At 56.3% G+C, this 23,290-nt stretch overlaps 1 protein-coding gene across 1 annotated transcript; it reads left to right on the top strand.

The window, feature by feature from the left end:
• Positions 1-902: 902 nt before the first annotated feature.
• Positions 903-22,808, top strand: PLEKHM1 (pleckstrin homology and RUN domain containing M1). The gene is made up of 12 exons (XM_027734086.2): positions 903-1,772; positions 5,540-5,628; positions 7,140-7,387; positions 8,756-9,382; positions 10,584-10,920; positions 13,179-13,419; positions 13,894-14,799; positions 16,293-16,438; positions 16,606-16,799; positions 17,248-17,311; positions 17,746-17,903; positions 22,033-22,808. The coding sequence occupies exons 2-12, from the start codon at positions 5,587-5,589 to the stop codon at positions 22,154-22,156; spliced, it is 3,087 nt and encodes a 1,028-aa protein (XP_027589887.2). The 5' UTR covers positions 903-1,772; positions 5,540-5,586; the 3' UTR covers positions 22,157-22,808.
• The last annotated feature ends 482 nt before the right edge of the window (positions 22,809-23,290 follow it).

The raw sequence follows: 23,290 nt of genomic DNA, 5'->3' as shown, positions 1-23,290 counted from the left end.
AGGGGACTGAGGTCAGACCTCACTGGTGTTTTCAAATTCCTCCCAAGGGGCAGTGGAGGGGCAGCTCCGATCTCTGCTCGCTGTGGTCAGTGACACGACCCAGGGAACTGCTGGAGCTGTGCCAGGGGAGGGTCAGGTTGAACCTCAGGAAAAGGTTCTTCCCCCAGAGGGTGGTTGGCACTGACCAGGCTCCCCAGGGCAGTGGGCACAGCCCCAAGGCTGCCAGAGCTCCAGGAGGGTTTGGACAACGCTCTGAGGGACAGGGTGGGATTGCTGGGGTGTGAGTGCAGGGCCAGGGGTCGGAGCGGACGCTCCCTGCGCTCCCTCCCAGCTCAGGACATCCCACCGCGTCCCTGCGGCCCCGTCCCGGTGCCCGCGCGCGCCCCCGCGCGGTGCCCGCGGGAAGGCGGGAGGGGCGTGGCCCGGTTGCGCGGTGACGTCACGAGGGGCGGGACGTGCGCGCTCCCGGCATTTCCGGGTTCCCCGGGCGGAGGCGCGGAGCCGGTGAGGGGGGGCGGGAGCGGGGGGGTAACGGGGGGCCGGTGTGAGGGGGGTCTGACATGGCGTGAGGGGTGTTGGGGTGCGGACGGGGCGTGCGGGGTGTTGGGCGTCCGTGGGGTGCGGGGGAGGGCCCGTGCGGTGCAGACGGGGCGTGCAGGGAGCGGGGGTCTGATAAGGGGTGCAGGGTGATTGAGGTCTAACAAGGGGTACAGAGTGATGGGGGCACAGGGCGAGGGGTCTGACAAGGGGCACAGAGTGGTAGGGGTCTGACAGGGGGTACAGGGTGATTGTGGGTTGACAGGGAGTGTAGGTGATCGGTGTCTGACAGGGGGTGCAGGGTAATGAGGGGTCTGACGAGGAGTGCAGGTGAGGGGGCCATGGGGTACAAGGTGATGAGGTGTCTGATGGGGCGCAGGGTGAGGGGGTGCAGAGTGGTGCAAGCAAACACTGCCCCCCTCCAGCTCCCCACGGCCACTGACCCTTCCCCACACCAGCCCTGCCTGCATCTCCCTGGGCAGGGCCCGATCTCCCCCCAGCCCACCCGTGCCAGGCCCCACACAGGTCAGGGTTAGGGTGGGGTGGCAGCAGGTCAGGTGCACCCCTGTGGGGTCCCACAGCGGGTTGGTGCCTGGTCCTCAATCCCCTCCCGCCAGCACTGACACCCCAAACCTCTCGGCCTGTTCCTCCACCAGCCCAAGATCCCACTGCCTGTGGGATCCCTGCAGCTTTCCCTGGTTTATCAGGCATTCCATCCTCAATAAACCACGGATTTTTCACTGAAAGTGACCAGCTCTGGGTAGTTCTTGTGAAAATACAGAGTTTAAAAAGTCGTCTCCTTGTCGCCTTCCCTTCCAGTGACCCCCTGTCTCCCATCCCCACGGATGCGAACCCCCCGCTGCGCCGGATGGCACCGGGAAAACCAACTGGGAAACTCCAGCGCCGGGAATCCGAAGGGACACGAAAACTGGGAGTATTAAATCTGGGAACACCTTGCCTCGACACGCTGGGGGTTTCAGAACCCTCTTCGCCCCTGCGGCGGCTCCCTCAGAAAATCAACTCCAGCTCTCCCTGTGGCTCCAGCAAATTGTAGCCTGGTGCAGGAGTAGGCAACAGGTTGAAGGGAATTCCCGGTTTGGAGTGTTGGGAAACACAGTCTCACCATCCAGGCTGGGAGCTCAGTGGCTGCTCCTCCTGCCCCGGCTGCTCCTGGGCTCCCGCAGGGCAGAACTCGGAGGGTTCATCAGCGACGACGCTTCCCTGGCCACCAGCAGGTTTGTGAGCTGCGAGGAGATGGTTCTGTGGGGATGAGGGTGGTGTGATGGACCTGTTCCTCATGCCAGGCCTGTGTTCCTGCCCTGGGAGTCACAGCAGTGCTGCCTCAGGCCAGGCTGGGTTCAGGGAAGGAACCAAAGTCAGACCATGAGGGTGATCTGCCCTTGCCAACCTGTTTCCAAGGGGTTTTATCCTCCACCCAGCCACCTCACCAGCCATGCCAGCTGCCTCCCCTGCTGCCAGGCTGCCTCTGTCTGGGCTCAGCTTGTGTTTTTAGCGTGGCCAGGGTGGAATGCAGGAGCTGGGTGGGAGGACAGGGTTGTCCCCACATCGGCCCTTGGACCCACCATCCCGTCAGAGCCCCCATGTCCTGGGGCAGAAGGTGACTGGCACAGCCCTCGTGCTTGGAAAATGACTGGTCCCGTGTCCAGGCCTTGAGTCACCAGCTCACGCCGCCGTCGTGGGCTGTTGTTTTCCACCCGCTGAGCACAGGCAGTGACCTGCTGTTTATTTATAACTCACTTCTTGGGAGACTGAGGAGCCGAGCTCTGGGACGGGGGGCTCTGCCTCTGCTGGCACAAGGCTTGATTCCAGCAAGGATCCCAAAGAATCTGGCTGTTTTGCAGCAGTTTGGGAAAGCAGCAGCTCTGCCCTTGCACCAGTGTCTCTCCTCCTCGGTAGGTCAAACTCCTTCTCTGGGGCTGTTCCTCACTTGTTTGATTTTCACTCGAGCTGCAGGGGTGGTGACTGCTGGGAAACCTCGTGGGTTTTCTCTGCTGTAGATGGGCTTGTCTGTGTTTGCACATCCATCCCGTCTCTTATGCCTTCAAGATCACAGGGAACAGCCGTGGCTTTCCAGGATCTGCCTGGTAGTGCTCCAGAGCCCCCTGGTTCCTTCTAGAGCCAGTGCCAGGGCTGCCGATCCGATTTCCCTGTGTTCCCCAATTTCCTCCCAGCACAAGTCTTGGGTGAAATCCACCTTGGAGCTGGTTCCTTGCACTCATTATTCAGGAAAATGTTGTCCCAACATAAGTGGTGCCGCGTGGATTCGTGGTGCTGGAACAAACTGGTCAGACTGGTTGTGGTGGGAGTGGAGAGTCCTGTGGTGAAGGCGGCGGGTGCCCTCAGTGTCTTACCTCCTGCAGTTGCTGGAGGAGGTGATGCTGGCAAAGGAACATGTCTTTTGGAGGAATAACACTCGCTTTGTAAAACTTAGGCAAGGTCTTTGTAAAACTTAAGACGAGGTCTTTGCAAAACCACCGCTGTCATCCCTTTCCCTGTGACCGGCTCAGGATGTCAGGGTGGCCAATGCCAAGAGCAGGGGTGGTGGCTGCAGTCCTGGAGCTGAAACACCTGTGCTGCCTGTCTGGGCATGAGAAATGCTACCCTATGCCCACCCTCGGGTCTTCTCCCACCCTCAGTGTCTCAGGTGGGATGTGTCTCTTGTTCACAGGGTGTAGCAGGATGTGGGGGGAAAAGGGGCAGAGTTTGTCCAGCCCCAAGGAGCCTGAGCCTCCTGGATGGAGGGCAGAGATGGGGATGGCTCCCTGCTGTCCTCATCAACCACTGCTGCCACTTAGGGATTGCCTCGCTCCCCAAACACCCCAGCAGCCTCTTGAGCCAGAGGTCAACTTCCCTGTAATCCCTGCACTCTCCCATTTCTGTGTTGCAACCCAAAGGGAGGAAATCTTATGACAAGTCGTGGCAAAAACAGTTTCCTTTTCTCTGAAATTGCCTGTGAACTCTGGAAACACTGAGGATCAATCTGAGGTTTGGCCCCAAAGAGCTCTTGTCCTGGTGCTCCCAGCACCAGTGGCTGGTGGGGTACCTGCAGGGGCTGCTCTTGGTCTGGGCTGCTCCAGATTTAAACTACTCTGGATTTGGGCTGCTCTGGGTTTAAACTGCTCTGGATTTGGACCACCACTGCCCTTGGGAGTGGCCATGGTCATGTAGGAGCTGCTCAGTAAAGCACAGTTCTGCCCAGGCTTGGCAGGAGAGGGGCAGGTTGATGCCGTCAGCTCTGCTCAGGAAAAGCTCTGGGATTTTTGTGTTGGCTTGGAAATAAAACCTAAAAACATCGATGCCCATTCCAAGGCCATTGTCTGCCAGGGGCATATCCAACCCTGTGGCCAGTGCTGGGTTCCCCTTCTCTCGGATGTCAAGTGATTCCAACTTAAGGGAATGGCTTAATAGGACAAGAGGGAATGGCTTCCCACTGCCAAAGGGCAGGGTTAGGTGGGATATTGGCAAGAAATTCTTCCCTGGGAGGAGGGTCAGGCACTGGCACAGAGAAGCTGTGGCTGCCGCATCCCTGAAAGTGTCCAAGGCCAGGTTGGACAGGGCTTGGAGCAACCTGGGCTAGTGGAAGGTGGGATTGGGTGGACTTTGAGGTCCCTTCCAACCCGAAGGATTCTGGGATTCTGTGAATAAATTCCTCCTCCAACGTCTCACATCCTTAGGAAACTTCGGGCCGTAGCAGGTGCTGGAGCAGCTCTTGGACCCTTTTCCATGCTGGGATCCATGGTTTTTGGTCAGGGATCCAGCTGTGCCATGGGCATCTCTCTGACAGCCATGTGTTCTGCCCTCAGGGGCTCCAGGGACAGCTCGGTTTCGGCAAATGGCTCCCAGAGAGGAACAGGGCAGGAAGCCAAGAGTCAGAAGTCAAAGGTCCCTTGTTGTCTGCGAACCCCCTGCAGTGGCAGTGACCCAGCCAGGCTGCCACTGCCTGCTCACATCTGGTTTTTCAGGGTTTCCCATAGTAGGAGGGCACTGATTTTTCTCTGTCTCCCACCAAAGCCTCAGAGCAGCCCTGGCATCTGCACCCCCCGGAGGGGGAAAGTCCTGGGATTTATCAGCCTCATGAAGAACCTGCAGCCTTCCAGTGCTTAAAGGGGCTTATAAAAAAGGTGCAGAGTGACTTTACACAGGCAGACAAGTGACAAGAAAAGGGGGAATGGGTTTAAACTAAAAGAGGAGATTCAGATTGGATATTGGGAAGAAATTCTTATCCATGAGGGTGGGGAGGCCCTGGCACAGGTTGCCCAGAGAAGCTGTGGCTGCCCCATCCCTGGAAGTGTCGAAGACCAGGTTGGACGGGGCTTGGAGCAACCTGGGCTAGTGGAAGGTGTCCCTGCCCATGGCAGGGGGTGAAACTGGATGGTCCTTAAGGTCTCTACCAACCCAAGCCATTCTGGGATTCCATGATTCCTTCCCATCTTCCCAGATGGCTCTGTGCCCAGAGAGTCTGTCCCAGCTGGGTTGGGCAGCAGCATTGCTGCTCCTCCTCCTCCTCCTCCTCATATCTTCCCACAGCCTGCTAGGGGGTGACACCCCCTTGTCCAGGCCACCTCATGCCACTCCCACGGTTTTTGGGTGCCATCCTCCAGGCTCAGGCATTGCAGGTGACACAGGGAGAGGGGCAGCCATCCCTGGCCCTGCGTGTGGTGCTGCTGGCTGGACCTGCCTGGCAGCTCACCCAGCCTGGGGGCTGCCTGCTGGAACCTCGCAGGGGTTAATTACTCCCTCCCAGGCTCTTGGCCATGCTCTGTTTTGCCCAAAACTCTCCTGGTCCCTGGAAAGTGTGGTACCTTTTCATGAGGTCGTAGCTCACTCCCAGCTCGGATCCAGCAGCATCCTGGCCATGAGCACCTGCAGAATTCCTCGGTGCAAGATCCACCCCTTTTCTGTGGCACCAGAAGCCCTTCAGCTGGCAGGTGAGTCGGGTGTAACCCCACTGGGTGCTCAGACATCTCCTCCTCGTCCCCAGGTGACATGTGAAGGCAGCGCCCGGCACCGGGAGCGGCAGCAGTGGAGATGCATTCCAGCCACCTCGATGATCCTAAGGAAGCCATACAGGTGAGCCAGACCCACCCCAGTGCTCCCCACACAGCTCCAGGTACTGCCCAGTGCAACTCCAGTCACTGCTGGGGACGTGGTAGGACTTGTGGGTGCTGCCAGCTGGGATTGGGATGGTTTATATTGGGATTGGGATGGGTTGTCTGGGCAGGGGGATTAAAGGAAATAAAGTGTGTGTAGGTTAAGTCACACCAGGGCTTTGCCCCTGGGCTTTGCCCCTTTGCCCCACATGGGTGGGGCAGGGAAGGTGCTCAGCCCCAATACCTGGGCGAAGGGATGTTGTCACCCCCCCCAGTTAGGGGTCTCTTCACCCAACTTTGGGAGTTTAAACACCTTTAACAATATCAACAGCAGCAGTTAAACCTGGGTGTTTAGTTCATTCCACAGCAGGATGACTCCATGTGTGGCTGATAAAATCATTTGCACTCTTTAATCCTCTCAGCCCATGGTGCTCCTTCCTTGGGCCAGCAGACCTGGGGGGCAGCTGGAAAACAGCACCCCAATAAGAGACACACTCCCCCCACTGTTGTCCTTGAGCTCCAGCTGCTGGAAATCTTATTTAGATGCTGAAAAAAATATCTCAGGCTGGAAATTTAATATGGGTTTGTGCAGCCAACCCAGGCTCGAATCAAAGTCTGCCCAAGCCCTGGTCAGGGAATGTTCAGCGTTTGCCTGGAATGCTGCCTGATGCTGAAACATGGCGGGGCCCCAGAGGAATTTGTGGTGTTTTCCAAGTGCCTGCTTGTAAACACAACCTGGATTTGAAATAAGGTTGGTTGAGACACCCAGGCTCAGCTGCATGAGGAAAAAAATCCTTTCCACCAGCGTAAAGTTCGCTGAACTTCCTGCTTTTGACTGGTGGGAGAGGGAAGCAAAGCTGCTGGAAGGTAAAAATCCCAAGTTCCAGCTTCAGAACCTGCTGAGTCTCTTCAAAGGCAGGAGCTGAACCCCGGTGTCCTTCCAAACCCCTCTGTTTTGGGGGCCCATCCCAGCAGTGCCTGAGGTTTAACCAGCACGGCCAGCGAGGTCGATGGCTTTGATTTCTGCTGGTGGGACCCGTCAGCATGTCACATGTCACATGCTGCTTGGGCTGACCTGCACGAGCTCAGGGGCTCTGTTCCCTCCTCTGAGCTTCTCCTTTCTCACCCACACTTACTTAATCCTCGTGTTTCCCCTGAGAAAGTGCCTTCCCTACCCCCTTAAGCCATTTGCTGCCTGCAGGGGAAGCACCACATGCTCCAAAAGCAACCCCAGCTCTGAAACACCACAAAATTGCATTAATTATTATTTTTTTAACAAAATAAGCTACACGAACTGTAATGTCAACAGTGTGAGACCCCAGCTCAACCAGTTCAGCTGCAATGCTCCCAGTTCAGCCACTGCAAAGGAGGAGGCAGGAATCACGTGGTGCTTTGCTGTGAATGAACCTTGCTGGGTTTGAGCCCTTTTACATGAAAACCTTCCTAATCGTTTTCTTTTTATGATCCAAACATGCACCTCCTGCCTTTCAGCTGATCAAGAAGCAGCTGGTGAATGCCATCAAGGCTCTGCAGAAGCAGTACGTGAGCTCGGACGCCGTCGTCACCAGCGATGACGGCAATGCCAACACACTCTGCAGCGCCCTGGAAGCTGTTTTTGTGCATGGCCTGAAGGCCAAGCACATCAAGGCACAGACTGGGGGGAAAGGGAAGAAATCAGGGGGTCGAGGACCCCTTCCCCAGCCGGTCTTTTGGGGCCTGCTGAAGAGCATCACCCATCGGTGAGTGCCTGTTGCTGCTGAAAGGGATTTGCGCGCTCGCGTTTATCCCTTGTCTTTGGTGCAGTAAAATTCAGGGAATGGTGGACAGCAGGATGGCTCAATGCATCTCTGCCCCATCCTGCATGCTCAGTCCATTCAGTTTGGGGAAGAGGCGCCCTCACAGGGGTTTGGGGGGTTGGAGGTAGGAGAGCGAAGCCCCTGCGATGCTGAGAGGGGCTGGGCCCCCTGTGGCCCCTCTGAGCGTGTGCTGGGGGTGAGCTGATGTCCCCGAACAGTTGAGGGATGAAATTGTGAAGACACACCCCTTTCTATTTATTTTTGGGTGCCAGGCTGTATGTGGTGGTTCCAGGTCCCCCGTGGAACCCCAGTGACTGCAGTGGTGTCTGGCAGCAGCTGTTCATGGGATGCACATGCAGGGATCTGGTCTCTCTCCTGACCTGGATCTACTGGGGCTGGTTGGCCCTGTTTCCCCACATCCCAACAGCCTTCGAGGAGGTCTCTCTGGGTGACTACTATTTACTAGGGTTTTTCTGAGCCACTCCCTAAGCTAAGTTCTCCCACAGTAAATAACAGCCCCCACGCAAATTGTTCTGAAAGCCTCATCCAGCTCCATCAACCGACTCCTGAATTATGAAAGAGCGGATGAAAATAATTCTTTCACATTCTACAGGGGATATTTTTGTGCCCTTTGAAGGTTTTTTTTCTTCTGTCTTGAGAGACAGATTAAAAAAGAAGTCTTACAAAACTTTTGCCCTGGTTTTTGAGGCGTCTGTGGTGCCGGTGTGAGCTGGGAGCAGGCAGGATCCAGGGACCGTGGTGTCGCTGTTGGATCTTAGGGAAGAACAGTTGAATTCCAGAGGCTGAGATTGCTTGAGGAGCTCGACCCAAGTCAGGGGTTTTTTTGGGGCTGCCACAGCAGTTTTCACTGTGTTTTGGCTGCTTTTAAATTTGAAGTGAGGATTTAGACACGTGGTTGTCACCAAGGAGGATCCAGCCAGCACAAACCCCACTAATATGCAGGGACAGCAGGAATTCCCCCCTCTGCATCCTTGGTCCAGGGCAAGCAATGGGTGGGAGGTGCCTTCAGCCAGAGAGAGGAGAAGAAGCCGAGGCACCCAAGGGCTGCCTTGGATCCTTACCAACACATTTAGCTTTGGGGCATTTGGGAGCTATTTTTCTCCATGGCAAACCACATTTTCCATGAAGGAAAGAGATTTTCCACAGCCTGTTTTATCCCAGCTTCTAAACTCCCCATAGCCGAGCAGGTTGGGCAGTTCCTGATGGAGGCTTTGCTTCTCCTCTGCCCCATGATGGACCTAAATGGAACCGCTCACGTCCTGTTCTGTCCTTTGTCCTCCTTTTTCCCAGGAATATTGTCTCGGAGCTGGAACAGCTCATGTTTATCAACACAGACGTGGGTCGCTGCCGTGCCTGGCTGAGGCTGGCACTGAATGATGGGCTCATGGAGTGTTACTTGAAGCTGCTCCTGCGGGATCGCTCCCGGCTGTCCGAGTACTACCAAGCGCCCGCTCTGCTCCTGGATGCCGAGGAGTGCGAGTTTCTCCTCTGCTACTTGCAGGGTTTATCGTCCCTAACCTTCGAGCTGTCCTATAAGTCAGCAGTTCTGAATGAGTGGACCATCACCCCCCTGTCCCTGTCGGGTCTGTGTCCCGTTTCGGAGCTGCTGGAGCCCCTCACATCCGAGCCCCGCAGGAAAGCGTCGCTGGGTTCCATCTCGCAGTCGTCGGGGTCGGACGAGATCGAGATCCAGCCCTCGATGCTGCCCATTGGCAAAGCCGGCAGCAAGATCAAGCTCACGTCGTCCTCGCTGAGCCTGAACACCACGAGCTCGTCCCAGCTCTCCTCCAGCCTGGGCTCGGACAGCATCCCGCCGGCTCCCTGTGCCCGCAGCCCCGAGCGCAGCGAGGAGCCGCTGTCCTGCGACTCCGACCTGGGCACGGCCACCGCCGAGGACCTGGACAGGTCACTGCAAGAGTGAGTCCTGCCCCAGCTCTCCTCTCCAAAGGGATTTTTAACCCTCTCTGGGCTCTCATTATTTTCTCTCTATAAGAAGGAAGCCTTTCTCCCTGTTTTTCTTTCACAAGCTGTTTTTTTCCTCCTGGAAAGGGCCTTCGTTGTTTTTACAAACCACTCGGCACAGCTCACTGAGCCCCTGCTGCCACTGCAAATGAGCTCATGGCCACTGAAGTCTGTGTGTGTCCTCTTTAGCAGGGCAGAAACGTCAGAAAAATGCTGCTCCCTGGTTTCAGGAATGTCACATCTCCCTGGTGCATGCTGGGGGTTGCTCCAGGGCTTTCCGTGAGGGGAAAGAAATGAGTTTGGTCACAGGGAGGGTTATAATTTGCAGCTTCTGCAGATCATTCAGAGGAGGGAGGTTGTTGGTTTGTCATCCTTGTGATTTATTCCTGCCGAGCATCCAGCACAAAGATTTCCAGGGTTATATAAGCTCTGAGTAGTCAGTAAATATTTTCCGTACCACCTTTAAAATGTGACTCTGAGGGAGCCCAGCCTCGGGATGATGCCTCTTCCCAGTGAAGGTCTTCAGGAGAGTTTAGAGTTGCAGGCTGTGCTCCCCCATCTATAACAGCATCATTCCCTACTTTCAGGATTTTGCATCTTCCAAAGGTCCTGGAAGAACCTGCCTTGATTGGATTAAACTCGTGATGGAGATGCTGCTTCAAGTTTTAATCTTGGGCTGGTTTGATTCTGAGGCTGGCAGTGAAGCAGGGCCATGGGAACAGCCACTCCTCTGGCCAGGCTCCACTATTAATTGCTCATTAACGAAAACAGTTGAAATTTGGCACGTGGTCCAAGGCTGGATTTGCATCCAGGAGCCGTATGTGGGGCTGGGGCTGTGGGAGCACCCAGCACTCCCTGCATCCATGGAATCAAACCTCTTTAATGTGTGTAACTGGGGAATGCTCCCATTGCAGGCAGGGTCCTGCTGCCATGCCATGGGGCTGACACTGCTCTGCGTCAGTCAGTTTGGGGCACAAATCCCACATTTTTCTGTTGGCATCATTGGGATTTTCCAGCCACACCGTGCTGCCAGCCCGTGGAGGACGGCAGTGCTGCCGAGCCCTTTTTACACAGTTATAATTTACAATAACTGGGGGGGGTTTACAGGTTTTGGCCATTGCAGCTGCATTCAAACCAATCGTTTTTCCCTTTCAAGGGTGTTGTCCGAGTTCAGCAAAGCCCGGCCGAGCCCGGAGGCTCCGGAGGGACGGCTGGTCCCCGGCGTGCTGGGCTGCTCCCTCCGGCCACCCGCGGGCCCCCCGGCACCGACCCCCAGAGCGCACCAGGAACCACCCCCCGGCACCAACAGCTCCGCTCCAACAGGAGACACAGCACCCACCAGCCATGAGGAGGGAGATGCTGGTGGCACAGCCAGCATTCCAGCCCCACGGAGGGATGGTCCGAGCAGAGGGGAGCGCGGCAGCGGCGAGGGCAGCCTGGCAGTCCGGAGTCCCACGGCCGAGTACCTGCTCTCTCCCCTGCTGGGCTGTCCGGTAGGTCTTACAGCTCCTTCCCTTCCCATCTCCTTGGTGTTTTGCTCCCTGACCTAATGGAAAAGGAAAAACAAAACTCATGATGGTTTTTTGAGTAGGCAGCGGTTTCATAGAATTAGGGAATCCCAGAATGGTTTGGGTTGGAAGGGACCTTAAAGATCATCCAGTTCTGACCCCCTGCCATGGGCAGGGACACTTTCCACTAGACCAGGTTGCTCCAAGCCCACCCAACCTGGCATTAAACACTTCCAGAAATGGATTTCTCCAAACTCCCATCTTCTGTGCTGCTCCCACTTGGTTGCCAGTGATGCTCCTCACTCCACAGGCATCTTCCTGGACTCCATGGAGTAGTATCCATGCAGCTGCTCTGGGAGAAATTGGATCAAAGTCTGTATTCTCTGGTAAAAGAGACACCAAAGCCTTTGAACGCCTGCCTGGCCTGTCAGTCATCCCTCTCCAGGAGCGGCTGCAGCAGGAAGTTTATTAAGGCTATCTGGAGAGGGATGAGCTCTCACACAAATCTGGCCGTGGGCTGTGTGCAAGAGATAAAACAGCCCAGGAACTGAGGTTCTCATGGGGACTTTTCTTCCTTTATGGTCCACGTAAGAGGAGGAAAAGGGTTGACTGGACAGGAAATAAAGTAGTTTCCCAGCGGAAACACCCTCCTGCAGCACATCTGTTCCCAGAGTGGGATGGCATTCCCGGGTGCTGGGCTTGAGCAGCGGCGGATTTCCCCTGCAGCCACACGGAGCTGAGCCACATCCACTCGCTTTTGCTTTTAGGAAACTCTTTGAACAGCCTCGTCCTCTGTCTGATTTGTTACTGACTTTTCCGTCCTGGTTCCCATTGTTTCCATCCTGGTTCCCATCCTTTCCACCCTGGTGAGGTTAAGATATACCTCATACCCCCCCAGACCATTCCTGCTCTCTGCTCCTTTCAGTTCCCTCCTGCTTATCCCGTTTCCGCTGCTTCCTCGTGGCCCTGAGCCAGTTTGACCTAATCTATGTATAACATACTGTGTCAACAGGAAATTCCCCCTGCTCTCCCATGACTCACAGAGCAACCTGCATTCCTGCCCCGGGAGTAAGCCGGAGCTGCAGGAGCTGCACCACCACCACCCCCACCCCGTGATCCTCCCACAGGGTGGTGACAGCTCTTGTGCTGTCACTTACCTTGTTATTCAGATTAAAAGGCTCTTGGAAAGCTGGGAAGGGAAGTTGAGAGGCCATTCCTGGTGGGATGCAGCCCTGAGTGTAGGGATGCTGCTCCCTCATGCCAGGGCACTGAACTGGGTTTTTTCCTACTGCTGTTTGTTCAGGGACCTTGTCCCAGAACCTTGCTCCTTTCAGGAGGAATTTCTTCGCTGAAAGGGTTGTCAGGCTTTGGAAAGGGCTGCCCAGGGAGGTGGTGGAATCCCCATTCCTGGAGGTGTGCAAGGAATTACTGGACGTGGCGCTCAGTGCTCTGGTCTGGTTGACAAGGGGGAATCAGTCACAGGTTAGACTTGGTGATCTTGGAGGGCTTTTCCAACCTTAATGATTCTGTGATTCTTGTAGCCAGAAGAACTCCTGGAGAAGTTACAGCCATGTTTTCCTCTGCCCATGGGTCTCATCCCCTCCTGACATAGCAGACAAAGGTTTCTTCTGCCTTCCCTGCTTTATTTTTTCCCTGCATGGCTCAGGCCAAGTGTTTGTGAGCCACAGGTCTTATATTTCATCCTGGACATCTTCTCTGTACCTCTCCCCATCCCTGCTCCTCCTGGAACATGGCTGGTGCTGCTGCTCCAGGCAAGCTCATGCTGTTCCATGGCAGGGCTGGAATCCCACCCTCCATCAGAACAATCCAAATGCCTGTGGTCACTGCAGGGAATGTGCTCTCCCTCCACAGTGATTTTAGGGGGAGAGAACTGATTGATTTTGCACTTTATAATCCCACCAGGATAGATTCCCAGTATTTCCCAGCTGTTGACACAGTCCCACAGAGCATTCCCTGACTGGAGGGAGCAGGGGGAGCCATCCTCCTGGGAATGGCCAGCAGAGAATCATGGAACGGTTTGGGTTGGAAGGGACCTTAAAGCTCTTCTTGTTCCACTCCCCTGCCATGGGCAGAGGAACCTCCCACTGGATCCCACACATCAGTGCCTGGAATTTGGTCTGTGCAGGATCAGCCCCTGAGGAGGGATCTTTGTGGACATGTGTGTTTGAGGGGCACAGGGTGTTCGATAAGTTTGATAATTAATATATTTAATTTTTTAACAGAAAAGAAAGAGCTGGATCTCAGAAGATGATTTCTACAGACCTTCCCCAGGAGAGAGCAGTGGGAGCACAGCTGACACCAACGGCTTCGGGCCCGAGGGGGACAGTGAGGGGCTGGCCCCGGGGCTCATCAGTGCCCTTGACTTGGAGAGGCTCTCGGTGCCCTCCTCGGAGAGTGGGAAACCCAAAATGTCCCCAGAACGGGAGCAAAAGGGCTTCAGTGTGGTGCACCGCCGGCAGATGGGTACGTGCCACCTCCTGCTTCCATCCAGTGCCTGCCCTGGGCAGTGCTCAGGGATTATTCTGGGTCATGATGGGCTGTTTGGGCAGCAGCTGTTGGCTGGTGTGAGCTGGTGGCAGCACTAAGAGCCACAGAAGACAATGGAGCAGCTTCCCAAGGCATTGCTGAGCCCATGATTGGCTCTGGTGGGAAGTGTTTTAGGGGGAGAGAGTTTGTCCACCCTCAGGACACCTTTTCTTTATGCCATCCCACTCATTCTCAGCCTCAAAACCCAAGTGCAGGTGGACAGAAACCCAAGTGCAGGTGGACGAATGGTGGAGACCAAGGTCCTGTCAACTCCTGCCCCATCCCACCATCCTCCAGGACAGGCTCTCTAAGCTACCAGGCCTCTGGGTTGCTTGCTTTGAGCCCCCCTTGGCTTTTCTCTCTCTCCTGGCTTCTCCTTTTTCGGTTAAACCGAGACATCTTTTCCCCCAGGTCTTTCCAACCCTTTCCGAGGGCTCCTGAAGCTGGGCAGCCTGGAGCGCAGGGGAGCCATGGGCATCTGGAAGGAGTTCTTCTGCGAGCTGTCGCCGCTGGAGCTCCGGCTCTTCCTGGACCACGAGGATCGGATCTGTGTGGAGAGCTACTCCCTGCTGCGCTGCGAGTCCCTGGCGCTGACACACTCCGACGGCCGCTTCGAGCTGGTTTTCCTGGGGAAGAAGCTCTACCTCCGAGCCCCTTCTCGGGATGAGGCCGAGGACTGGCTGGACAGGATCCGAGAGGCGCTGCACAAGTGCCGGCCGCAGCTGGAGGAGGACGAGTGGGAGACTCTGGAGTATTCCGAGGATGGAGGTGAAGCCCAGCCCATCCAGGGGGACTCCAGTGCTCTCCAGCACAGCAACGTGCCTGGGAACAGCTTGGACTGGACTCCAGCCCACGAGCCGGAGCTGGATGCGATAAAAGAGGCTGTTCTGTACATGGACCTGGACAAAACCTGGGTCCCTTTCATTTTTTCCCTGTCCCTCGAAACTCTGAAGTGCTTTAAAATCAGGAACAATGACAAAATTTTAAGCAACAGTTACGGCATAGAGACCATCCAGGACATCCTCCCGGACACGAGCCTGGGGGGACCCGCGTTCTTCAAGGTGATCACCTCCAAGGCTGTGCTGAAGCTGCAGGCTGAGAACGCAGAGGAAGCAGCCTCGTGGAGGCTGTTGGTCCGAAGGGCCCTCATGGCCTACCTGGAGAGCGCAGAGGAGGCGCTGACACTGGGTGGGAGCTTGGATGGGCACTCCCAGGTCGTCCTGAAGAACATCGTGAAGGAAAACGGCTTCTTGCTGCAGTACCTGGTGGCCATCCCCATGGAGAAGGGCCTGGACTCTCAGAGCTTCATCTGTGCAGGTACAGTTTGGTTTGGATTGGAAAGGATCTGAAAGACCATCTCATCCCACCCCCTGCCATGGGCAGGGTCACATTCCACCAGCCCAGGTTGCTCCAAGCCCCGTCCAGCCTGGCCTTGGACACTTCCAGGGATGGAGCAGCCACAGCCTCTCTGGTTTCCCCATCCAAACCACTAAAGCCTCTCAGTGGAGTTTCACATCCCCAGTTGGTGGCACCTTTGATGTCCTGTGGGCACAATCCCCATCCCACCCCTGCCCAGCTCCAACTGGGATGCTGCTGGGCTCCCATTTAAGATGCTTTTGGTACAGACAGTCAGGAACTGGGATTGAAGCAACCTTAGCTGGACCACAGGCCCAGGACTCTCTTCCTGGGCATTTTGAGGCCGCAGCCTGTGGGGAAAGTGCAATCAAGAGCAGTTTTTCCAGTAAGGCAGCACAGGAGCAGGGATTGCAATGGGTGTGACGAGCTGATTTTGCAAAACAATCATTTACCCTTCCCCTGACGCCTCTTGGCACACGGGGCAATGCTGGTGGCACCCTCACTGACCTTCACAGGAGGTATAATTTGCTCTTTACCTCGCTAAGTTAATTAAATTTCAGATTTCTCTCCTGCTTCAATTATATTTCTTGTACCCTCCAGCAGGTTGGGGTTTTTTCTTTTAATCCCTCTCCTTTTTTTTCATATATTTTTTTTTTCTGGTCTGTTTGGTCTCTGCCTTTCCCTCCAGGCTCTGTCCTGCATCTTCCACTTCCCCACAGATGGAAGCAACAAGCCAAAAAGACAAATTTCCAGTTTTTATGTGTAGGTTTTCTTCAGGGATCTGCCTGCCCTGCTTTCACCCCACTCCCAGCCTGGGATGTGTTCCCTTCCATCTCAGGGTAATTAGCAATAAGAGCTGGGTTTCATTATATATTCAGAAAGCAGCACATGATCTCCATGAATGTTTTTGAGGGGTGAGCTCCAGACACCCCAGAGTGTGACAGGTGGGGTGTCAAAGCCAAGCTGGATTCCCCACTGCTATAAGAAAGGGGATTTGGGGTTAATCCATCCTAACTTCATCCCTGGAAGATGAGGTTTGGGGACCCTGTGATGGCAGCAGGAAAGAAAAGGGCTGAGTGAAGGTAAAATAGGGCAAAGCCACTGGTGGAGGTAATGGGGCAGCAGGTGGGATTTAGGTTCTTCCCTAAACCACTGGGATATTTCCAGAATTCACTTTTCCTAAAAAAAAGAACAAACAACCCAAACAATTGAATGACTTGATAGATAAAAGTGGGTTCAGGGATTGTCCAGCCTTCTTTTTATGGAGAAAAAGTGAAGTGGTGCCTGTCGGACCATCGTGGGGAACATCACACTGAACATCCTACAAGTGCTTCAGCTGATCCCCCACCCTTCCCAAAACTTACTTGCTCCATTCCCTGCTCCCAAAAGATTCTCCCTGTCCTGGCAGTGATGGGTGCAGGCTCAGGTCCCCTCTCATTCCCTGCTCCCCTCAGGCTGCTCCAGGCAGATCGGCTTCTCCTTCGCCAAGCCCAAGCTCTGCGCCTTCTCCGGGCTCTACTATTGCGACAGCTGCCACCGCGATGACGAGACCGTGATCCCCTCCCGCCTCATCCACAACTGGGACCTGACCAAACGAGGGGTGAGTCCTGGGCTGGGTCCATGCAGGGAGCAGGGAAACGCTCTGGCATCTGCCCACGCTTCCTGAGTGTCCATCTGGGCATTCCCCGAGGTTGGAGGTGCCCGCCCCAGACCCCTCTCCGAGCCTCTCCTCGCTCCGTGCCCACCTGTCCCCTCTCTGTGCCCCAGGTGTGCAAACAGGCCCTCAAGTTCCTCTCCCAGATCCATAACCAGCCCCTGATCGACCTGAAGCTGGTCAACGAGAGCCTCTACGAGCACGTGGAGAGGATGGGGCGGATCCTCCGGAGCAGGGAACAGCTGAAGCTGCTGGGGGATTACCTCATCATGTGCCGCAGCGGCGCCCTGAAGGAGCTGAGCAAGCGGTGAGGGCCCTCTCTGGGTGACATTCCCTGCTCTTTGCACCCCCGTGGTCTCCTGGTTTTCCTCCTCACCCCCTGTCAGAGCAGTGCTGCCAAGGCTCAGGCTGGTTTTTCGCTCCATATCATCTGCCCTAAGGAGTTATCCGTCTGTTGGCTGTGTCAGCACACTGAGCTGTGACTCAGGAAACACCTTCCTGGCCGAGGAGCTTCTGGCTGGACAGGAAACACCTGGGAAAATAGATGAGATATTTATTTTCTTTTTTCCCTCCCTGCTTTGAAATGCTCTCACACGATTTCCAGTGGCAGGATTTGGGATGTGTGGCACAATAGAAGAATAGGCTCTGCAGTGATTTTCTTCAGGAATCTGCATTGTCCAGGCACCTCCTTGCTCCAAAGCTGTTGGAGATGGGGTGGAAACCATCTACTCCTTTTTCTCTGTGCTTCTTTGCAGGCTTGATCACAGGCATTACCTCTTGGAGTGTCCCCACAAATACAGTGTCGCTGATCTGAGGCAGGTGAGAGCTTTGCATGGTCATAGAATCACAAAATGGTTTGGGTTGGAAGGGACCTTAAAGACCATCCAGTCCCACGCCCTGCCACAGGCAGGGATACCTTCCACTAACCCAGGTTGCTCCAAGCCCTGTACAACCTGGCCTTGTCATAGGGATTTTGCTGGTGAAGACACCCTAGGGTCTGTGGAGACACCACATGGTGCTTCTTCAGCAGGAGTTTTCCAACAGTTGGATTTTTCAGTGATTCCAAAGCCAGGAGCCCCATCCTGGCAGGCTGTGGGTGCTGCTCTCAGTTTTCCGGGGTCCCGTTGTAACCTGGGTGTGGGTTGTGTTTGGAGGACAGCCTTGCCTTCACGTGGCAGCTCCAAGAACAGGTGTAACCCAGCACGAACCCGGCAGGGTTGGGCTCCAGGAGCACTGACCCCCCTGTCCCACAGATCGCCGACGGCGTCTTCGAGACCTTCCTGCAGTCCCTGCTCCAGTTCGCGTCCCACCACGTCTACAGCTGTGACCTGTGCACCCAGCGCGGCTTCATCTGCCAGATCTGCAACAGCAGCGACATCATCTTCCCCTTTGAGTTCGATACTACCACCAGGTGAGCCCCCCCTCTGACCCCCTGCAGCCAGGACACCCCAGGGCACGGCCTGGCTTCTGCCAGGAGCCCCAGATGGCCCCTGGGTCCCCCTCGGGGGTCTGCACTTCCAAGGCATGTGGCCTCGGGGTGAACTGGGAATGGGTCTGACGTGGTTGTGTATCCTCCTGGTGCCCATATCCCAGTGGTGCCTGTGTCCTCGTGGTGCCCGTGTCCTCGTGGAAACCATACTGTGGTGCTCACATCCTCATGGGAACCATATTATGGTGCCCATGTCCTCATGGGAGCCATGTCCTCATGTCCCACATCCCTGTGGGAGCCATATCCTTGTGCTGCCCATGTTGTCATGGTCCCCACATCCTTGTAATGCCCATGTCCTCATGGAAACCATATTGTGGTGCTTACATCCTTGTGGGAACCATATTGTGGTGCCCATGTCCTCGTGGGAACTGTGTCCTCACGTGCCACATCCCTGTGGGAGCCATATCCTTGTGCTGCCCATGTTGTCGTGGTCCCCACATCCTTGTAATGCCCATGTCCTTGTGGAAAACATATTGTGGATCCCACTTTCTCAGGGTGCCCATGTTCTCATGGAAACCATACTGTCGTGCCCGTGTCCTCGTGGGAACCAAATGGTGGTTCCCATGTCCCTGTGGTGCCCATGTCCTTGTGGGAGCCATGTCCTCATGTCCCACATCCCTGTGGGAGCCACATCCTCATGCTGCCCATGTTGTTGTGGTACCCACATCCCTGTAGTGCCCATGTCCTCATGGAAACCATATTGTGGTGCCCACGGTCTTGTGGTGCCCATGTCCTTGTGGGAGTCACATCCCCATGGTGCCCATGTCCTTGTGGGAGTCACATCCCCGTGGTGCCCATGTCCTTGTGGGAGTCACATCCCCGTGGTGCCCATGTCCTTGTGGGAGTCACATCCTCGTGGTGCCCATGTCCTTGTGGGAGTCACATCCCTGTGGTGCCCATGTCCCTGTGGGAGTCACATCCTCGTGGTGCCCATGTCCTCACAGGGGCCACATCCTTGTGCTGCCCATGTCGTCATGGCAGCGACATCCTCGTGGTTCCCCCATCCTTTGGGACTCATTGTCATGGTGCCCACGTCCTCGTGCCCGTGTCCCCATGGGACCCATCAGCCCCAGGATGATCTGAACCAAATCGGGGCTGTTTGGGACAGGAGAGGACCGTCCTCACAGAGCCAAGGTCTCACCCAGACAGGTGGCTTTGCACATTGAAGATGCAGAGCCACCAGCACCTTGCTGTCAGCCTGCAAAGGCCTTGGTGGGCAGCCAAGGGGCTGGAGGGAGGAGGAGCAGGAGGAAGGTGCTTCTGCCTCACTCACCTGGCCAGCACATCTCCCGTTCAGATTCAGTCTGACCCCTTCCAGGGGCTGCAGGAGGGAAGGGGAAGCAGCAGTGGGACTGTCCTACCCCCATCTACAGCCAGGGAAGGGAGGAAGGATGCCTGGACATGGATTTCATAGAATCCTAGAATGGTTTGGGTTGGAAGGGACCTTAAAAAACATCCAGTTCCACCCTGTGACACGGGCAGGGACACCTTCCACTAGCCCAGGTTGCTCCAAGCCCCATCCACCCTGGCCTTGAACACTTCCAGGGATGGGGCAGCCACAGCTTCTCTGGGAAACAAAGAGCCGAATGGACAGCATTGTAAGATGTGCTGGGAAGAGGCTGAGGATGTTCCCAGCAGGACAGGGGTGACAGTGGCTCTCACTGGGATTTTCCCTCTGCCCAAAGAGCTCCCATCCCTCACAGGCAGGGACCTGCCCTGCAGCAGGGTCAGCTGTGGCTTGGGATGCAGCAGCTGGACAGAACTTGGAATCAGGAACAGGGGGAGGGTGATAGAGGGGGGTTTATCCCCACCACCATCAGGGTTTGCTGAAGAAGTCAGTATCAAACCCTTTCAGCCCAGGAGCCTGCTCCATTGTAGGTGGAGAGAGATTCACATCTCCATGGTTATTTCATAGAATTATGTAATTGTTCAGGTTGGAAAAGCCCCTTGAGATCATCCAGTCCAACCATTCCCCAGCACTGCCAAGGCCACCAGTAACCCATGTCCCCAAATGCCACATCCACACAGCTTTTAAATCCCCCCAGGGATGGGGACTCCACCATTGCCCTGGGCAGCCTGTGCCAGGGCTGGACAACCCTTTTCCTGAAGAAATTTTCCCTAATATCCAACCTAAACCTCCCCTGGGGCAACTTGAGGCCGTTTCCTCTTGTCTTGTCATATCCTATTTGGCACTGAGCACAATCCTGGCAGAGAGATTTCACAGGCCGATGGTCTGCACGGCCTCACTTTGCCTGGCAATCCCTAAAAGTGAGCAGCACCTCCCAGAACCTGCAGAAAATACCAGGGATAGCAGGATCCGTGGGTGCCCCGTGTTAGGTGGCTGTCAGTATTTCCGTGGTGGCTGAGCAGCGCTGCTCACTCCCCTCCCTGCTGCAGCGACAGCATCGAGCTCATTATCGAGAAAACAACACCCCCAGGGGGCCCGTTTTCCCTGGAAAAAGAGCAACCAGGCTCTGGAAAGCGCCGGTATGTGTGGCTGAGCCGGCTGGCAGCCGGCTGGAGGTCTCGTGCCCCGCAAAGCCGAGCTCGGAAGTTTGTTGACGTCTTTCTTTTTCGACCCGACGGAGGAGGAGGAGGTTGTGCAGCAGGAAAGCGGCTCGACCGCCATCCTCGCGGAGCTAAACCCGGCTTCCTGCCCCTCTGCCCGCCCCGGGGTCACACCAACACTCGCCGCAGGATGTGTCTGCAACACCTCAAACAATGACACACACCCCTCCCCGGGCGCGGGACCCTCTCCTGCTCCCGCAGCTCGGGCGCTTCCTGCGCCGGGGCTCGGGCAGGTGGAGGCAGGAGATGCCAGCTCTCCTCGGAACCAGCCCCGGCTTCCCAAATCCCCCCCGCCCCCGGGGAGCAGCCACTACGGCTGCTGATCTGGAGAGGCCATGTAGAAGTGTATTCCAGTGGGGAAATGCATATTTCCCGTTCCCAGTCCCTCCTGTCCATGCACAAGTCTTTCCCTATCCCGAGTCCTTCAGGGTTTGCAGCTCCTGTCAGGAGCAGGATTTGACCTTGGCTGTGATGTCACTGTCCTTTTCCTGACACTGCCGGTGTTTCGCTGCTCTGCTCCCACGGATCCTTTGGGGAATTAAGGTGTTTGGTGCTGTTCACACATGGATTGTGCACCAGGTATTTGCACACTGAAAGATAAATCTGGCTGCCCTGCTGGCATGTGGCTGAACAGCATTTTGCTGCCACTGGGGAGTTGGGGATCACAACCCAAAAATTGAGCTCAGTCCTTGTAGTGGGGACATTTGTTCTGTTGATTCAGCACTGAACCCCTCACCCGAGCTGGGGGGTCCCCCCCAGCTGCTCCATGCAGGATGTCACTGTGGCTGTTCACATTCCTGCTGCTGCTGAGCTGGATTAGGGAACAATTAGGACACGTCCCACCTCAAGGGCAGCACCATCCTGGCTTCTGTCCCTTCTCTGTGGCTCTGGTGTCCCCACAGTGTCCCTGCCACATGCAGGTCCCACCATCAGGGTGGGGGTCTCTGATTGTGCCCCCCAGCCCTGGCAAGCGAAGGGTCCCCAACAGCAATCCCATCGCAGGGATTGGTGTCCTGGGGTCAGTGTCACCGGGTCGGTGTCGCTGTGTTGGTGCCACATGGGTTGGTGTCACGAGATCAGTGTCAAGGGGTCGGTGTCCAGGGTTTGGTGTCTCAGGGTCGCTGTCGCAGGGTTTGCTATTCCAGGGGTGGTTGTCACACCTTTGAAGCTTTGCTCAGTGCTGTCCCCGCTGTGAGAGCAGGGCACAAACCTCAGCTCAAACCTCACTGGTCTCTCTCCCACACTGGCAGCTGCCGGCAGCACCCACGACGCTCCTTCCGGCTCGGAGCTGCTGAGGTGGAGGTTTTGCTCGAGCAGCTGCTGCTCCTGCATTCAAGGCTCCTCCTGAGCCAGAGCCAGAGCCAGGCTGGGGCTCAGAGAACCCCAAGATAGGGAAGTGTTCCCTGGTTTGGTTGGGAGGAGGAGTTTGGTGTTTGCTCTGATGTTACCAACACAGTGGGTGTTTTTTTCCCTGTTTTCCCAGGTGCAGCGAGTGCAAAACCGTCTTCCACCGGGACTGCCAAGCCCGGGCCACGTCGTGCCCGCGCTGTGAGCGCCGGCAGCGGTACCAGCAGCGGCTGGAGGCCAGCACAGAGCCCAGCCTTTAGCCCCCAGCACCGACCTCAGCACTGCCCTCGGCTTCTCATCCAGCCAGATGAGCCCCAAGGGATGGGGATGGCAGGAGGCAGAGAGCACAGACCCCCTGCCCGGGAGCCCATCCTGCGCCTGGCCCTTCTCTGGGGACAGGGACAGTGTGGGATGGGGACTCCGGTCCTGTGGGACCCTCTGCCCACCCAGGACTGAGCAGGGCGGGTGGAAAGGTCCATCCCTCCTCACACTAACCAGGTGCTGCTCCCTGCCACCCTCCTGGTGCCAATGTCCCCTCCCGGTGGAACCCAGCAGCTTTCCCGGGTGTCAGTCCAGATTTCCAATCAAGGATGTGGAGAACTGACGTTGATCAAAGCTCTAGTTTTTTAAGATGTTCGATACTGAAAAACTGGTATTTTTTTACGTGGGGGTTTTGCACAAGCTGGGCTGCTCCGGGGCGACGGAGCCGCGCAGGGAGGGGACAGAGTGACACTTGTGCCTTTAGGGACCTGCGCGCCCGGGGGGGACCGTGGGCACCCCGAGCATCTCCCGCTCAGAGAGCCCACCCAGTGCCGTGGGAGAGCCACGGGCTGCTCCTCCCCCCTGCTGCTGCTCATCCTCGGGAGAAATTTTATTTTCCTTTAACCCCTCCCCGTGCAAAAATAAAGTTTATTTAACAACTAGTGAAGCTGGTTTTGGGTTTCCTTCTCTGCAAGGAAAGGGCCAGATCACAGGTTCAACCTGACACGACATCTCTATGGGAGGAGGGTTGGGAATGGGGATGCTGCCTGTCCCTTTTCCTCTGCCCTCCATCCTCCCTGCCTGTTCTCCATCCTCAGGGGTTTTGCAGGGTGGTTGGGGGACCCTTCCCTTTTTTCCTCGCCCCATTTTCCTTCCCACCTGCTCCCCACCGGTTTCAGCCTCTCCAGTTGTTCTTTTCCCTGCCATGCTGGTGCCGGAAAGATTTGGGGTGTGCCCACCAGCACAGTGAGACTCTTCGGGGTGGGTGGAGGCAAAAGCCAGGGCACGGCAGCTCCCGTGGGACCCCCCTAACGGGGTCCCCATCCCTGTGCCCGGGGAGGCCGTGCCGGATCCGGCAGCAGCGCAGATCCCGGCTGAGCCGGCGGGGCTGGGCCCTTCCTGCGGCAGGAACC

This window comes from Pipra filicauda, unplaced genomic scaffold (assembly GCF_003945595.2).
Source record: "Pipra filicauda isolate LSUMZ 115617 unplaced genomic scaffold, ASM394559v2 scaffold336_size1087642_pilon, whole genome shotgun sequence".
NCBI lineage: Eukaryota > Metazoa > Chordata > Aves > Passeriformes > Pipridae > Pipra > Pipra filicauda.
The sequence above is the reverse complement of the archived record's forward strand: the minus strand, read 5'-3'. Positions and strand labels throughout refer to the sequence as shown.

Coding starts and splice junctions, on each gene's coding strand:
- PLEKHM1 (XM_027734086.2), top strand. CDS start 5,587: ATGCATTCCAGCCACCTCGATGATCCTAAGGAAGCCATACAG. Junction 17,312..17,745: donor GTGTCGCTGATCTGAGGCAG/GTGAGAGCTTTG, acceptor CCTGTCCCACAG/ATCGCCGACGGCGTCTTCGA. Junction 17,904..22,032: donor GAGTTCGATACTACCACCAG/GTGAGCCCCCCC, acceptor CTGTTTTCCCAG/GTGCAGCGAGTGCAAAACCG.